Source organism: Alligator sinensis, unplaced genomic scaffold (assembly GCF_000455745.1).
Source record: "Alligator sinensis unplaced genomic scaffold, ASM45574v1 scaffold952_1, whole genome shotgun sequence".
Classification (NCBI taxonomy): domain Eukaryota; kingdom Metazoa; phylum Chordata; order Crocodylia; family Alligatoridae; genus Alligator; species Alligator sinensis.
Window position 1 is genome coordinate 909,778 of NW_005841999.1, and position 17,666 is coordinate 927,443.

Below are 17,666 nucleotides of genomic sequence, written 5' to 3' on the forward strand. Positions count from 1 at the left end.
AGCTAGGTCAATGGTAAGCAAGTCTGAAAACCCAATCCCCTCTGCATCTAAAGCCCATAAAAAAAGATCCTCATAATTTTTTCCTGTGGAAGATTTAAAAAAAAAAAAAATTAAAACAAAGTTGGTTTCAATAAACTATTGAAACTGCAGTAGGGTTGAAAATCAGAAGGTTTAAGTTGTTAGCCAAACAGTTTTGGGTTTTGGCTATAGAGTTTTTGATGGAAATACAAAATTATCAATGGAAGACAAACACTTTTCTCTCTGTCTCTCTCTCTCTCTCTCTCTCACACGCACACACACACACATACACACGAAAAAAACATTAAAAACTCATTTTTTATCAAAGTTTGTGGAAAAGTTTTCAGCCAGCCCATTAACAGGTTTGATAGCATATCCATATCAAGCTCCTATACACAGTTTCCTATGCACTATCCTCCTGAGTCCCTTTTAGCATTACTGTTTTCCAGAGATCTCCCTTTCAGTGAGTGTCACAGAGTATTTTACTGAAAAGATATTAGTTTTCAATTTTTTCATATGAAAATATATTTGTTTTGGCCCTTAAGACATAAATCAAATACCCCTGGGAATTAAACTAATCAAACACCACCAACTTTAGCTAAGAAAATTCGGATAGGAATGTACATGTATGTTTCAAATTTATGGTTATCATTGAAGATTGTGTTTTATGACCTGTTTGAGACTTTATATAATGAAATATTGGCAAACAATGTATAGTCAGCACAGTGGATTAGTTTAATTTAGGGAATTTGACCAGATTATTTAGAGGTGGAATTAGTGAATTGAAGCAATGCAAAATTTTGGATCAGTCTACAGTACCTTGCTTCTACAACAGCATCTCCTCCAGTTATCTCATTGAATGGTGTGAACTGATGGAGTTCCTGAACATCAGCTTCTACAATTATAGCTTCATCTTGGGTAGATTTGATTTTGTAACTATGAGTAGCAGTAGCCCGGGAATGTCTGTTACTCTTCAAAATAGAACAGTGACAAAAGAAGCACAAAGTAATTTAAGTTCTGTGATGAAATAATACTTTGTATATCATGCACTGTGACTCATTTGTTTACCACGACAATTTTACAAGATAGAGCTCAGCTGTACATCCCTGTCCCATTGCTCATACCAATAAGAAATTCTACTGCAATTGTTTCTTCCCTAAATAAAGGAGGTGGTCTCCTTCTACAAGAGCAAAATTTCTCTCTGAGAGCTAGTACAAGGTGCATGCACCCTTACCTTAAAATTACAAAGGGGACTTGGCTGATACAGAGGCCTTGTGTTCAATATACGTATATGAATTACATGTAGAGAGCAAATATAGTTATAACTGCCCTGGATTTTCTGTACTCATTGGGGTTTAAGTCAGGAACCACCAATGCAAAATCAATGTCTGTTTAGTCCCACTACTTGTTTACACATAAATCTATCTTACTTCTTTGCAGGTCTTGCATGGATACGTGTATGCAGAACCAGTAGTCATTTGAGCTTTTTCATTGCAGCTGTTTAGGTCCTTGGATTTGGTCACATAGACTTGATTTGCCCGTTTATTTTCTTGAATCACATAGGTAGTGTTACAGACACCTGAAATTCCAGCCTGCCAAAAAATGAGAATTGAACAGCTTTCAGAGAATGCTTATCTTTCAGCAGAATTGCTGAACACCTAGCATGGGCTTGTGTATACTAGTTTTATCAGCTGCATATACCCAGATTCCTTTCGGAAGTATTTACTATTATTTTACTACAGTATAATCAGGAGGTAAAAACCCGATCATCTTTATTTCATGCTCCCCTCCCCCTCCCATTTATATTCTTCAAAGGCCTGAATCCAGGCCCCATTGAAAGCTCTGACTGAATGCCCATGGACTTCAGTGAAACAATATTTTGGCCCAGTGGGAGGTTTGTAGAAATTTCCAGCTAGAACCTATTGACTATGAAACATTATCCAGGATTATAAATAATTTGAAATAAATTGAACAGTAAGAGTTAAACTTTAAAAGCAAGGAGTTTCAGAACTGTGGTAGATATTTGGCTCTTAAAATTCCCATCATACCTAACCTATAGCTCACACATTCTTCCATTAGAGACTGCAATAGCAAATGATCTTGACATACAATATGAGAAGCAATAATTAAAAATCACTTAAGACTTGAGGAGCTTTAACTGTGGATTTTCTTGCATTACAGCTTTAATTGAAGTCTTTTAATAATATTTAAAGCTTCTATACTTATAAGGGATATTAGTTCTCTTTAGTCTGTGATTAGAACATCTAATAGTGATAAAGGATGATACATAAATGCATTTGGGAAGAAGGGTTATTTTCTTGTCTTTTTCCCTTCTGTGGGAGATATAAGGGATATTGTATAGTTGCTCCATTTGGAATTGTACATAGCCAGGGGTCCTGGAAAACTTGTACTTTGGTTTCTACCCCATGCTACCACGTCCTTACTACTATTCTTACATGTGCTACTTAGATTAAAGCAAGATGAGGTATGCACAACCATTGTATAACTGAAACTTTATTTCACTGTGTAAACCCTCACCCTGCAGATGTCACTTAGGAAGAACTCCCATTAAGTCACTTCTGGAAGGTTGTGTAATGCCTGCTTCTGCAGTGCTCGTACAGCCCAAACTCTGATTGACTTCACTGCAGTCTGCAGAGTGCAAACACTCAGGGTCATGCTTCATTTTCCCACAGGTCAATGTTTTGGAACTAATCCTGGCATTCATTTGTAAAGTACTTTGAGACTATCAGGTAAAGATGCCAACGGTTAAATCAGATTAAAAGAGTTAAATTTACATGTGCAGCTCAACAATAGACCTCTGAAGGATAAGCAACTGAATTAGAAACAAGATGAGGAGAAGAAACTAGGTACTGGATATACTTCAGCCACAGTGTCTTAAGATGGTGTCTCACATGGAACAAATACTGGGAAAGTACTAGATTCTGAAGCTCCTGTCCAGACTTAACCCTAATCATATTAAATATTCAGTTGTCTAAATTAAAGTGGTTTTGGTTTGGATTTGCAATAAAAATAATGTGAAAGCACAATGATTTCAAGCTGTTTACTGGTCTCTTCACCAAGACCAGACTAATCAATGTAAATATATTTTTTTCAAAATTATATACATTTCAATTTGTACGGTGGATTGTAATGTCAGGTGATTTAATATGACTAAAGTATAAAACCCTGGACAACAGTGGAAATTCCAACAGAATTTCAGCTGCAGCTGTCAATGCCCTTATAATATCACAACATAATATTGTACTCCCCCTAAAAGGGGTTAAAAGGGATTAATATATATATGATGCTTTAGAAAAGTCAAATTGCTGTTATTTCTAGCTGTAGTCTTACTAATATGCTGAGAGTTTAATCTTATTTTAATGTATTAGTCAGATTTTATGTAGGCTCAGCTTTCAGAGTAGTTTCCTTTTGCTGGAGCCAAAAACCTGATTTCTGTAGGTTACAATATCACAAATGCATTACTGAAATCAGCTGATCAAGTAGATTAAAAATCTATCCATTTCATGGAACCATTTAGATAGTGCACCATTACTGAAGGCACAGAAAGAATAGCTGAACAACTTACCTCCAAGTCTAGACATTGCTTATTATTAAATATTCTATCAATACTGAATTCAACTAAATGCACTGAAAGAGCCGGAAGTGCATGCTTAATTAAATTACACTCCAAACAAAGCAAAAAGCAAAGTGCTCACCTCCTGTAAGTTATATGTGATCTGTGTCTTCTTCAAGGTGAGTTCCATCACATTTAGAATACCTCTGTAAATATTAAGACCATCCTCTGTCATGGCATCTGGAGCCAGGAGATTCCCAACATGGCCATTGCTGTATTCAAATTCAATGGGCATGCTCACTAGCCCAGAAACAGCCTGGGTCAGTTTAGATGACCGAGTGAATGTATCTGTGGGCCAGACACCATTGTACTCTGCTGCTTCCACTGAATGAATCTATGAAATAAGGCAGAAAGGTGGAAGTATGTTCACTTAAATTATTTTTCATTAACTTTTTTTGAATGCATATAGCTAAAACTATGTAAATAAGTATGCCTGTCTCTTTATTGGGCACCACTTTTTAATGAAGGAAAGCCTTTTAAATGATAAAACCAAGGTTTCACTTTATCATTAACATTGTTAGTACTAATAGGCATGTATGTATATGAGAGAGAGCGAGAAAAATTGAGAGAAAGAAGCATTTAAGAGAATGGAGCAATACTTTACAGAAGCCATGATTTGGATATGCAGAGGTAAAAAGTAGCTAAACAGGATGTTTCCACATAGACTAGACTTTTTTTTTATCCACAGATAGTTCTTTATGGCCAAGGTGGCTTTTACATAGAAATATGCCAAAGAAGAGCTGCACAAAGCAGGAATATTCCCTCAAAATTGCAAATCTCAGGGGCAGTATTACCTCTTGGCATGCACTCCGTGATCTCTGCCATTGGGGTCACACAGCATAGCTGAAGTTTGAAGCTAATAGCAACATGGTTGCTAGGTGAACCATATAAACATAATTAGTATGGGGATGTAAGAAACTCTGTTCCCTACTTCACATTCTAGTCTCACCCATGGGCTGTCCAAACTCCTGGTGGTACCAGGTAAGAAAGCTCAGCATCAGTACTGCTATAAGCTTAGGGATTTTGAACAGATCTTTTCCTTGTTGAGCTGGGCTGGGTAGCCATTGGGCTTCATTTTTTTAAAGACACTTTTCCTTGGTTTTTTTAAATGGAAGTCATTGACAACCCTGGTGACTGTAGTCCCCAGAGTGGGCTGTGTCAGTAGAAGCCTTCAACACTGTCATTTTAGTGTGCTTCTACCAAATCTAGGTGGTCATTTTAGGGCAGTGTTAGCTGAGTCTCCAGGATCCATTCAATACATTGTCTGTGATGACAGTGCCAAAAGAAATGGTATTTATATTGTTTACTGACGATGAAAACACTGAGATCACTAATTTTGACTTAAACCAGATATGAAGCAGTGGCTTTAATGTTAAAGATTAATTTCTTCAGTTATTCCTTCTCCCCAAACCATATCATGTAATTGTCACGGGAGAAAAAGTAAACTTTTCCTACAATCAAAATGAATGCCTCACTACATATGTAAAGAGAAATTTTTAATTTTCTTTTTTTTTTTTTGGTCAGTAACTGCAATATTCTAAACCTCTCCTTTTTCTTATCTTTTTCAAGAATATTCCAGTTTTGATTAAACTTTTTTTGGAAACAAGTTTCTTAGGTCCAGAATGAATTTTCTGGATAAAACTGGTGAGACAGATTGACCAGTCCCACAACAATAATAATTGTCCTCTTTGTGGGAGAATGGAAAAGCAGAGACTTGATCTTGGTTCTCTTATAGGCTACATGAGTGACATACTATTGGTAACTCCTGAGTGGATCTTTCTTTTCTTCTATGGGAATGTCTACACAAGATGCTACGGCTTTGTAGCAATGCACTACAGCACCATAGGGCCATTGGTTAAAACTGTGCCACCGCCGTTACGTCACAGTAGCAACGCGCTCCCTTGATATAGCAGCTAAAAATAACCGTGCGCAGCCAGCACAGTGCAGAATGGGTGTTAGCCATTTTTTAGTATTGCCAAAGGGAAGGACTAAATGACAGCACAGTAATAAAGGTGCCATATGGCCAGGTATAGATGCACCCTGTTTCTGTTTTGCAAAGAAACCTGGACAGAGCTTGCCTTCATCACAATATAGGGTGGATCATTTTCCTGAAATTTCAGGAAACTTGTTGGGTGGAAAAAAATGCTGAACTAAATTTTCATTTTCTCTTATAATACATAATAGTACTTGGCTACTTCTGGTTGTAGAGCTATTGTTCTTTTTAGAAACTTATTAGGACACAGCGATTAATCTTCTCTATCCATAATTTTCAATTTGCCAAGTGAAAGCTTTTAAAGAGATCAGTTTTCTTCCACACACATAAAATTAAGTGGAGTCTATCTACAGTGATAGAGACGTATATTCCAATACATTCATTAGAAGCCCATATAGGCTTACATTCAAGGCAAAAATGGTTTCCATATAATCAGAAATCTTAGTAATTACTCAGAAATTTTAATGTCAGCATGTAGCAAAGGAATGCAATCTCAGTGCAGCATAAAACGTCATTTGTGTCCCTGCAGCTAAAGAAATAGCTAGGAGAAATTAATTATGCCAAATATTGAATGACATCTGGCTATTGTAGTATGTATACTGCTTTTTGTTTTCTGGTTATAAAATCGGTTGATTAAATAATCTTAGGTTATACAGTTTGGGAACAATTGAATTGATCCAATTCTAAATTATTGTGCATTTGAAATTACATTCTATTGTCTCCCTGGCCACAAAGCAGAAGAAATCCTTCAACCCCAAGGTTGGCTTGAGCTGAGAATTACCTGGCAAAGTGCAAATAGAATTTAGGGCACTGCATAAAAAATAATAGCGTTAGTTACATTCTGCCTGAGTAAGCAAAACATACGATGAAACTTAATTATTTCCCCAAAGCTTGAAAAAGTAATGTAGGAAGGTAATTTTAGTTTTCAAATTGGATACATTTTCTTACCCTAATAAGACAAAGTTTTGGCCCAATGCCACTAATTTCCACTTTACTTTTTATTCTTATTCCAGCTCTTGCAAGTCCTTTCTCTGGGAGTCCACTGAGAAGTACACTTTCATGATCATATATATAAACCTTTCTTTCACTGAAAGTAGGTTCTGTAAAGCAACAATGCCCAACAAATATTAGAGAGAGCCTATGAACACATTCAGGTACACCTATTACATTTTATGAACAATTCCAAATAACAAAGATCAATTTGGCATTACTTCTGAAGAAAATTAGCAGTTGTAAAATAAAATTAAACATCCATATATATTTCAGATTCTATTTTGAGTTGCAGTTATTATATCTACATTAGCTGATAGGAAAATTACTTACGATAATTAAGAGACTGACTCCCTGAAAGAGAAAAAGAAAGAGTGAAATTAAAACATCAAGAATAAGAAAAGAAAAATAAACTGTACTTCAGAGTCCCAAGTTATACCCTAACTGTAAAATACATATTGCATAGTGCTTTCCAGTTAATTCTATTTTAATTTTTAAACTTAGTTTTATATTTTAACTTAAGAAGGTATCTAAGATATCCATACCTTCTCTTAGACAATGGGGAATTTGCTATCACTATCTCTTTCCTTTTACATAACTTGAGATGGTTATACTTACAGAGGACAACAATTAGACTCTGAAGCCATATTATGAAAGAAACTACTGCAAACTTATCCAGATGGATAAAATACTTACCGACAAGGCCTAAAGTCAGAGCTATTATTAAGCCCCTCATTGTGAGGCTAAGGTAAAAGTAAATGTGTTGGGTCCTCTTTTATGGAGGCTTATAGTACCATGTGATTATTTTGGCATGTCAGTTTGGTGGATAAGCATGTTTTAGAATCATTATTGATCAACCCAAAACAAACATTTCTTGGGATAGGAATGCTGATAACACTGGACTATTGGATAATTATGACCAAACCTATATTGTCTATGATTTAATAAAACCTATTATGAAATTTATTGTTTTTACTTTTCTTTCCTTCCCCAGTTCTCCATACAATAATTCATCAACTAATAACACATATTTGAGTTATTTTAAAAAACACGGGCCAGCTTTATAGCCAATTCACCTCAGCATTATTCCTTTGACAGCAGCAAATTCTGGTGATTAACACCAGGTGATGATCTCAGTCACGAGCTTTTTGATACAAACGTTGGTTCTTAGAAGTGGAAGGTCTGTGTTTTAGAGAGGAATATGTGCATGATTTAATTTCCCAGTCACTAAGAGGTCTGTAAGTTGGTTTACATGTCAGTCCAGCAAAATGAATCACACCAATTCCAACAGTTCTTGCCTGGGTCCCTTAGCATGATTGTCTTTTGCACGAATAGGGCCTTATCCCAGGAATCCAAATGAGAAATCTTAGTAATATCCTGGATTCTGTTGCTAAGTCACAATGATGCGAGTCCAAAGCAGCTCCACTGTATATTCTGTGTAATTCCTAAGAGAAGACTCCAAGAAAAGAAACTGGGTAAATTTTCAAAAGCACCTAAGTGAGTTAGACCATGTACCATTGATTTCCAAAGGGATTTTGGCCACTAAATCATTAAGACCATTTTGAAATTTTTACCCACAGCCTCCCATTCATCTTCTAGAACTTTGTGATGCCTAGCCCATTGTAACAATGACTACATTCCATTTTTCCTTTAGAAAAAGATCACAATATAAACCACATTTCTCCAAAAATAAAGTTCAGCTATGTACGTTTTGAAATAGTTTACATCGGTTTAGAATATAATTTTGACTCTGGGCAAATGCTATATATAAATTACATAGCAAATAGAAGATTTCATTTATACGCTTTGGCTGCAAGGTTGTTGAGGGAAGAATGCAAAAGTCACCTAATATTCCTTTAAGGATGCAAAAAGTAAAAACTGCTTGCTAGTAAAGTGCTCATGCAGACAGGTAAATGACATCCATAGGAGAAAGGCCTCTAATTCATTAGAAATAAGAAGAATAAAACCAGAGCTACAGGTCTAAGGCCCTTAGTTCTGATCCCGAGAAATTATTTACCGTGATCCCCATCAAACAGCCTTCTTTATACCTTATTACTCCATTTACCTGGAGTAGTGCTGCCCGACTGCAGGAATAATGAAGCCTATTATTGCTGTGCCAGTGCACCTGAGATGAAGTTTTTCTGTGGAGTACATGGAGCAGTCAGCTATGCAGAATAACCTGATGCAAATGTGTAGTGCACAATCATCTGTGTATTGTTCTGCCTAGCAGCAGCTATGTCATTTACTTGGTAGATGGCATTGAGGTCCAGAGATGGAGCATCAAGTACTGCCTCACTACTGCAGTTGAATAGATGATCAATGAAGGAAAACAGTGGCAAAAAACATACGATAAGGGCACTACTGTTTGTATATCTTTATTACTGCTTACCCGTAAAGTTCTAAGCAATGTTTAGATCACACTTGTCCTCCATAAAACAAAAGATACACACACACACACATGCATATATACATATATATACACACATATACATACTCACCTATACATACATACATATATATATATTATCTAGATGACAGAATAAGAATATTCAGATACACACATATCTATCTATCTATATTTATATATCAGCATCTAATATATCTACATATATAATCGATATATAGATCTCAAGATGGATATCTATCTATCTATCTATCTATTATCTCTCTCTCTCTCTGTGTCTGGATATTCTGATTTTATATAATCTAGATAATCTCTCTCTTTCTCTCTCTCGTTTTATGGAGGGAAAGTTTGATTTAAACATTGTTTAGAACTTTAAGGGTAAGCAGTAATAAAGATATACAAACAGTAGTGCCCTCATCATATGTTTTCTGCCAGTTTTCCTTCATTGATATCTATATGTGTGTGTGTGTGTGTGTGTGTGTGTGTGTGTGTCTGGATATACTTATTGTATGCAATCTTAATGTTCTAGTGGACAAAAACAAAATATCTTCATCTATTCAAACTATATCTTTTTAAAAAATATGCAGGATAAATTAATGAATTGTCATGATAGAGTTATACTTTGGAAATTGGTTCCATGCCATTTCAAACAGTAGAACAACATCTGCCCTGAAACATCAAGTGCATGTTATGTTTTCCTGGATGTTGTCTCTTCAAAATGATAGGTGGTCTTCATGCTTCTTTGTTTGTATGATCTCAGGCAATGGTCATTTTTGGAAGAAGTATTTAAGAAAATACAAGGTCATTTCTTATAAAGGAAAAAATTCCCCTGGAGTCATATTGTTTGCATGCTATGAAAAAGCAGCTATATAGAGAGAGGCAACAGAATACATTTGGAGTCGTAACATATGGAATTCTATTGCTTCTGCTATCATGATTCTATTACTCTTCCAATCAGCGTGGCTGTACAACAGTACAGAATATTGAAACAATGTAAGTGAGGTAATTAATTTAACAGAGACTTAACCCAAAACTGGAATAATGGAGAATGGCCACATGTACATTTTAATATAGTGGTAAAATTATTTTTATATTAAAAAGGATTTATTATAAAGATGAAAACATAAATAGCTTCATTATAATCTGATAATGAAAAATTTGCATTACTCTTAATGGCAGGTGAAACCTGAAAGGGTCAAAGTTTGTGGTAAATTTGTATAAGAACCCAAATATTAGATACTTAACTGAGATAACAACATATGGTGTTGCCCTATGTTGAGTTCATCAACTGTTCATTTCTTCCCTTACCCCTCACTTCCCTTCCCCTTCATTATTCCCTTCCACCCCCATGTGAGATGGTTTCCCTGGGGTTGAGGAGAGAGTCCAAAAATTCACTACACCCTTTGGTATTGTCAAAAGGCAGCCTGGCAGACCACACATAAATACACATAAATTCAACAGGTAAATGAAAGACATAATTAAAGTTTGCTAAAGACTTTGAGTGTTAGCCTAAACTAGTATTTCTCCAAAACAGTCATGTTAGAATGACATCCAACTCTGAATTTAAAAACAAATAACCTACCAATTTAGGGAATCAGATGAAAAAGAGTATGTCTAAGAGCAGTGCTTTCTAAAACCAATGCTACGTATCTTAAATACTTTCAGGAACTCAGATGGTGTGGAGATGAACACCATCATAATACCCCACAATATATACAATTAAAGAAATCCACACAAACAAACCTGTTGGTGCTTGCTTTCATGATAGATGGAAATGTTCCTCTTTTCACAGTCTCTTTGCCAGCTGTATAAGGATTGCTAAAATATAAGCAGAGAGAAAAAGAGAATTTTAAAATAGCAGAGGAAATCTCATGGGAGCACTCTTAAAAAAAGAAGTTCATAATGCTACTAGTATTCTCGTGCCATTTCCACAGCAACACATGTAACATGGACTGTTGCGGAGCCAGTTACAGAAAGCATGAGCGCGGCATGTACTTAGAAAGCTGCATGGCAATATAATGAGCTAAGATGCTCTGAATTTACAGGGTACTTGCGCCATAAATGAAACATGAATAAAGCATAATTAACTTGATTAGAACAATTTCTTCCACATGGCCATTGTCTTTACATAATACATTCTGCTTGGGTACCAGAGTCTCATTATCTATTATTGGACTGCTGCCGATAGCCCCACACCCTCCTTGTTCTGTTTTCATGTTGTTGAATTATGGTGCATTTCCATCCTGCTAAAACACTGTCTAGTGACAAAGTGGGGATTAGCAAAACAGCTCCCAAGCAACCGCAGTCGGTTGAAATGGATAGAATCAGATGGCTAAGCTAAGTGATTTTAACTTTCAGTTTTGCCCAATTTGTAAATATAAGGAAATATTTAAAACTACATAAATAAATAATATATTTTGCATATCTAATATTTGCCTGATGAGAAATTGTAAAAGTATTGTGTAGCCACAATTTTTGTGTGGCCACCCAGATAACATTTGCATTCTTTCTGCTGCCTCTGGTCAACCAACATATACTCTGGGTTGAGCCAAGCTGCCAGATGCTGATTCTAGTGCATTTGCAGAGGGATTTTGCTATATTTGCTTGTTTAAAAGGTGTTTCTGCTGTTCTGAATGCCATTCTATGCACTAGAGGGGTCAGCTTCTCCATTGCTACTCCACTTTTATTCTGTTATGATACCAATGAAGTTAAAGCAGCAGGAATTGGACTACGAGTCTACACAGTTAAATTGGTGGCAACATTATTTATTATTTCTTTTTTCTTTTGGAACATGGACAATGAAAAGGGTCATTCATGCAGTGCCTTCGGCACAGCTGAGTGATAGAATTTTGATGATTTTTCCATCAGAATATTCTATTCTGAAGCCAAAATGCTTAATGGAGATGTAGCAATTTTGGCAAAGTTTCTGAGACCTCTGGTCATTTCCAGAGACAAAGGGAGGTGGCGGGAAGAGAGAGAGAGAGAACAGAATTGAAAACCTAATCTTTTCCACTTGAAAATAGATGTTTTGACACATTTCAGTTCTGCTATTTTCTAGTGATGTCAAATCTCACCATCACTATGGTTGCTGTTGAACTTCGTTATTCATTACCATCACTTTCATCAACAGCATGACTACAGATCTCACAACGTGGCTACAGTTCTTTCTTTCTTCCTTTCTTCCTTCCTCCCTTCCATTCTGCCTTCCTTTCTTCCTTTAGATAGTCTTTGGGTATTGGTAAGTGCCAGGCAGCTCATTTGAATAAGGAGAGCTAGTGATGTTATGTAGTTCTTTTGCACTAGAAGATACCTGCTACAAGTTCACCTTCACTCTACTTTAGACTACATGGTCAGGTAGTCTCTGTGGCATTGATAATGAGACATGGGTAACATTGCAATTTAGCTATACCAGGCAAATATAACTTTTCCTAATTCATTTCGGTAATGACATGGTCACTATGGAAGTAGGATATTAAATGCATGGCATCCAAATAGTGTTCTTATATACACAGGGGCACTACTTATATTTGCATTAATGTCTGTGATTACTGTGGATTATACACACCTCAGGGAAAGAAATGTTGGTGTAATGTTTTATTCTTATATACTTTGCATGGGTGTATTAAGTGTTAAGCTTTTCTCACCATCCCCTGCAGCAGGTAGGTGCAGAGATGGTTGGGGAGTTATTGTCTGCCATAGCAGTAAAGCAAAAAGGAGGACTCGGTGCATGTCAGAATGGCTTCTTTTACAAGCTTTCACAGGAGTCCCTGCGAGTCCCACACACTGACTACAGTCCATCAGCCACTGTAAAAGGGAGCACATACTCCTCCATAACGCACCCATCTTTGTGAAGGTGTGGCCGTGACTCCCTTCTTACCCTGTGACAGCACAGGAACCAATTAGTTGTGTGCCCCTGGCAAAACTGTGTAAGGAAGAAAGGAATTCCCTGTGCACCCTCTCTTCTTTGGTAAATCCCATGCAGGGCTCTAAGATTGTAAAGTCTTCTGAGAAAGGACTTAGACTTGCTTATTATTTGTTTATCCGAACATGGGGTAGATTTATGCTACTTTGCAAATAAATTATTTCTCTCTTTCTATCACCATCCCAAATATACTAGGTGCTTTCTAAATGAAGCCACTGCTCCTGTTCCACAGAACAGTGTTTCTCAGAGAGGGCTTTTACATCTTTTTCTTGTTTTGTAGGCCCTGGGCTTGAATCTCTATTTCATCTCACTATAAAACCATTGTAACAGAATAGCAAATCAGGCCTATCTAGTTGTACAATATAGAAAACTTCCCTGTATTACTGAAAGCCAAAGGAGGTTATGATACTACATTACAAATTCAATATAATCTTGCTTAGGGGCAGAACGTATGAAGAGTATGATGCCTTCGTTTCATAGTGCTGGGTCACTGTGACACCAGGTCAGAGGCCAGATAAGATAAGCAGTTTATAGCTCCGAAGAAAGCAGCACACATATTTCTGCCAATTCAAATAATAGACATTGACTTTACCCTCAAAAAATGCAAAATCACCTACCAGCATTTGATCTACTGTTCTGATTTTAAAAACTCCAGGATGTAATCATATAAAAAGATGACAATACAGATGAACACAATTTAATTTTAAAATTAATCTGATCACTAGCACAGAAATGAATTAATTAATACTTACTGTGCCATACGTTTAATTAATTTAGAAGAAACTTGTTGCATTGAAAAAAAAACACTATTTCTGCTATATTTTAAATTAGTTATTATTCCTTCCTCTGTTTTAGACTGTTTCAGTCCAAAATGTGAAATGCAGAAATGATTTTCGTATTATTAACCAAGCAAGTTTAAACCCATAGGAATATACTGTATAGTGCTAAAAGTCTTTAAATTATAATTGTCAGCTCATGGCTAGTTCATGATTCAAAGTTTTCCTTGCAAGACTGAGCAATATCAAAAATGGTACCAGTCATAAATAATACGAGACAAATTTATTCTTGGTATTAACTCACTGATTTATCAGGGGGTGGGGGTTGGGATCATCAGGAATATATCTAGTTCTGTTTTTCAGTATAAGAGATGGGCCTGAACAATCCCCCAGGTGAATTTGTAGTGAGATTCAGATTTGCTTTATATAGCTCATGCCTATATTGTGTCCTAGTTATTTAAATTTTCTCCTCTCCTACCAAGGATGTCTGCTTCTTGCCATTAGAATGGATGGCATAGAACAATGCTCTGCCAAAAAGGTCTTCCTTTTTTGTAGGGCAGATGAAATTTGACATTTCATAGATTTCATAGTTTTCATAGACATTAGGACTGGAAGGGACCTTGGAAGATCATCAAGTCCAGCCCCCTGCGCGAAGGGCAGGAAGTCAGCTGGGGTCATAGGCTCCCAGCCAGATAAACATCCAATTTACTCTTGAAGGTGTTCAATGTAGGTGCTTGAACCACCTCCGGTGGCAGGCTGTTCCAGACCTTGGGGGCTTGGACAGTAAAGAAATTCTTCCTTATGTCCAGCCTGAAACGGTCTTGCAGTAGTTTATAACTGTTCGACCTCCTCATCCCTTGGGGTGCTCTGGTGAACAAATGTTCCCCCAGATACTGGTGGTCACCCAGATATACTTATACGTGTCCATCAGATCACCCCTGAACCTGTGCTTTTCCAGGCTAAAGAGCCCCATAGCACTCAGCCTGTTGTTGTAAGGTCTGTTTTCTTGACCTCTGATCATGTGCGTGTCTCTTCTCTGGACTCTCTCAAGCTTCTCCACATCCTTTTTGAATTATGGAGCCCAAAACTGGATGCAGTACTCCAGCTGCAGCCTCACCAAGGCCGAGTACAAGGGGAGAATGATATCCCGGGATTTGCTTGAGAAGCATCTATGGATTGACAGAATGGTACATTTTGCTCCATGCTGTATGCAAACCAAGCTCACATCCTAATTTATAACTATCCAAAGGTTAAGGCCAAATTCTGCCAATCCTGTTTTCAAAGCCTGATCATTGGAGTTGCGGGGACTCTTCCCTGGGCGTGTCTACACGTGCACTGGACTGCACATTTATTACTGTGCAGTCATTTAGTACTTGCTTAAGTTACATTACTGCACAGTCCCAATGCCTCATGGCTACTATTTTTAGCAGGTACTGCGCAGCATCTCATTGCTACTGTGCAGTAGCATCTGTGCCACAGTTTGTGCCCACTAATGCTATGTCACCATAGCAGTGAGCTACACGGATGTAGCATCTCATGTAAATGTGTCCACTGGCTATAACAGGAGCTAAATCAAGCACATGATAAGTATTATGCTTTACTCTTTGAGAAGTCTCTTTAACTTCAATGGGACTTTTCCAGGAATAAAACACTGCTCCAAAATCTGTAGGGCAAAATCTGGCCTTGACACATGAAATTTCAGCACATTTTTAGAAGCCCCTTAAGGCTGATCCTTATTTCAGCAACTATCCGGTTTCTCAGTTTTTGGTACAGAGATGCTGTAACATTTAAATTCATTTCCTTTTTTACCTCTCTGGGGAAAGTACTAGCAGGATTATTCTTTTCTTGGCTATATAGGCAAATACCTGGGAAAGCAAGTTCTGATTTGTTCTGTGCCAGTTTCTGAAACAAGGTGCAAATAATACTGATTCCAGAAACCAAAGCTTGATAATACTATCAACCTGTATGACTCTACATGGCAGGCAATGGACAGAGATAAACAGAAAGATGTCCTGCCATATGAGGTTTATAGTGTTTTTACTCTTTACCTTTATCTCTGACAATTTACGGTATTGTATTGTAGGCTTTCATGCCCTAGAATTTCAACTGGGGAAAATTGACATGACTCCACTGAATTGGCAGAATTATGCCAATTTACTTCAGTTGAATATCTAGCCCACTGTTTCTAATTTTCCACTCAGGAAGAAGTTGGTTAGTGTAACAAATGTATTTTCATTATTTTTTATAGTAGGATGCATACCAATTCACTTTGCCCAAATCATACATAATAACCATGGAGTTACAAACGGCAAAAGAAGTTAAATGGTAAAAGCCTAAAAATCCCTCAAATATATCTATTACACGCTTCAGGATTCAAAATGTCTTTCCCAGAATTTTTGGAGATAGTGAGTGTATTTATATGAGACACTTACTGTGGAGTTGCCTAATTCCCTCCATAGCAAAGTGTCATTTGTCTACACGTGCAGAGTTATTAGGCTGGAGTAAAGTAATTAACTCTGCTGTAGGTTAGTAGTGCCAGATACAAGTACTATCCTAGGGTGGAATTATTTACTCTGCCACAATGCATGCGTAGATGCTGATAGGGCTGGTGGGGGCATGCGGGTGCTTTAGTGTGAGGGCTGCTTACTGGCTAGCCCCACACTGAAGCACCTTCGTGCCCCAACCAGCCACTCTGCAGCATGTTGAGCTAGGTTGAAGCAGCCCTGGGCAGACAGGCTGACTCCCTGGGCCTCCTATCAGCTTGGCCTGCAGGGCCTTGGCTCAACATGCCGAGGTCCCAGGTGTATGTGTAAACACTGCACCTGAGAGCAATAAACTCTGGAGCAAACTGTGCCGGAGTTTATTGTGTCACATTAATATGCATGTGTAGATGTGCCCAGTGACATTAAAAAGCAAGAAAGCAAAAATGGAAGCAAACAGGAAGTTGGCACCTATCTTATGTAGAACTAGGTCTTGATTTCTTTAGTTTGCATAGCATATGCATGGACAAATGCGATTTGTCCATGGTCCAACCTGGTACAAACAAGCTGCTTGACACTAACAAGTTACACAAACATCTTGATATAAATGCTGCTTCTTTGGCCTTTTCACCTTCCCCTTCATCTGATTGTCACTAGTGATGACAATTAGGACCAGTTTGTCCTAATGAAAGTTTGGCTACTGATTAGTAACTGTAGTTAGAGAAAGATTGGAAATATAATTTGGTTTTCTTTTGAAGACATAAGCTGCTACTTCAGAGACTTCAATAGGTTGTTTAAAATTCAGCAATGCATGAGACTGATTTGTAGCTTGCAGGGTTTGCAGTGCCTAACTCATTAGAATCAGGGGAAGTTCTGATTTCAGGTTGAATGCTGAAGTTGATACTGTATAATTCAGTATCTTGCTGGAAGGTGTTGAACTTGCATTCTTTCAATATCTCCCAATAGCCAGTCCACAAAGCAACATTGCTATAAGAAGCTGTGGAGGAGTCTGGTAAGTCTGATCTTTCAGGTGCAAAAGTTGTTACTGTCTGGTAACAACAATGAAAAATAAATTATGAGACACACTGCTGTGAAAAAAAATATTCTCTATGTGAAAACACATCAGCAACTGCATCTATAAATTTTGACTCCCCCAATGCCATGGAAAATATATAGAAAGATAAAAGGGAGTGATGGTTGTGCACAAGCCAATACTTAGGCAATGTCTCAAAAGAGGGTAACAAATGTTCTATGTTAATGAAGCATGGAAAAGAAACTGATCTCAGAGTACAGTCTGAAAAGCCAGACCAGTCACCTGGGAAACAAGAAAAAAGAAAAGACAAGCAAATAGGTTATGAGCTCAAGGCTTGCAAAGCATTTGCTGAATAAAGCAACCCCCATGCCCGTAAGTTAGTGGTTAATCAGCTCGAAAAATATAGAACTGTCTAC

General features: G+C 37.3%; 1 protein-coding gene across 1 annotated transcript in view; it reads right to left on the reverse strand.

The window, feature by feature from the left end:
• Window positions 1–7,371, reverse strand: part of LOC102371294 (vitellogenin-1-like) — a 57,308-nt gene extending 49,937 nt beyond the window's left edge. Inside the window, exons 1-6 of the mRNA XM_006021626.1 lie at window positions 7,332–7,371; window positions 6,969–6,989; window positions 6,594–6,745; window positions 3,735–3,986; window positions 1,449–1,610; window positions 838–989 (exon numbers count right to left, since the gene is read on the reverse strand). Of these exons, the coding sequence (XP_006021688.1) occupies window positions 838–989; window positions 1,449–1,610; window positions 3,735–3,986; window positions 6,594–6,745; window positions 6,969–6,989; window positions 7,332–7,371 (779 nt within the window). The remainder of the gene's footprint in view (window positions 1–837; window positions 990–1,448; window positions 1,611–3,734; window positions 3,987–6,593; window positions 6,746–6,968; window positions 6,990–7,331) is intronic.
• Window positions 7,372–17,666: the final 10,295 nt, after the last annotated feature.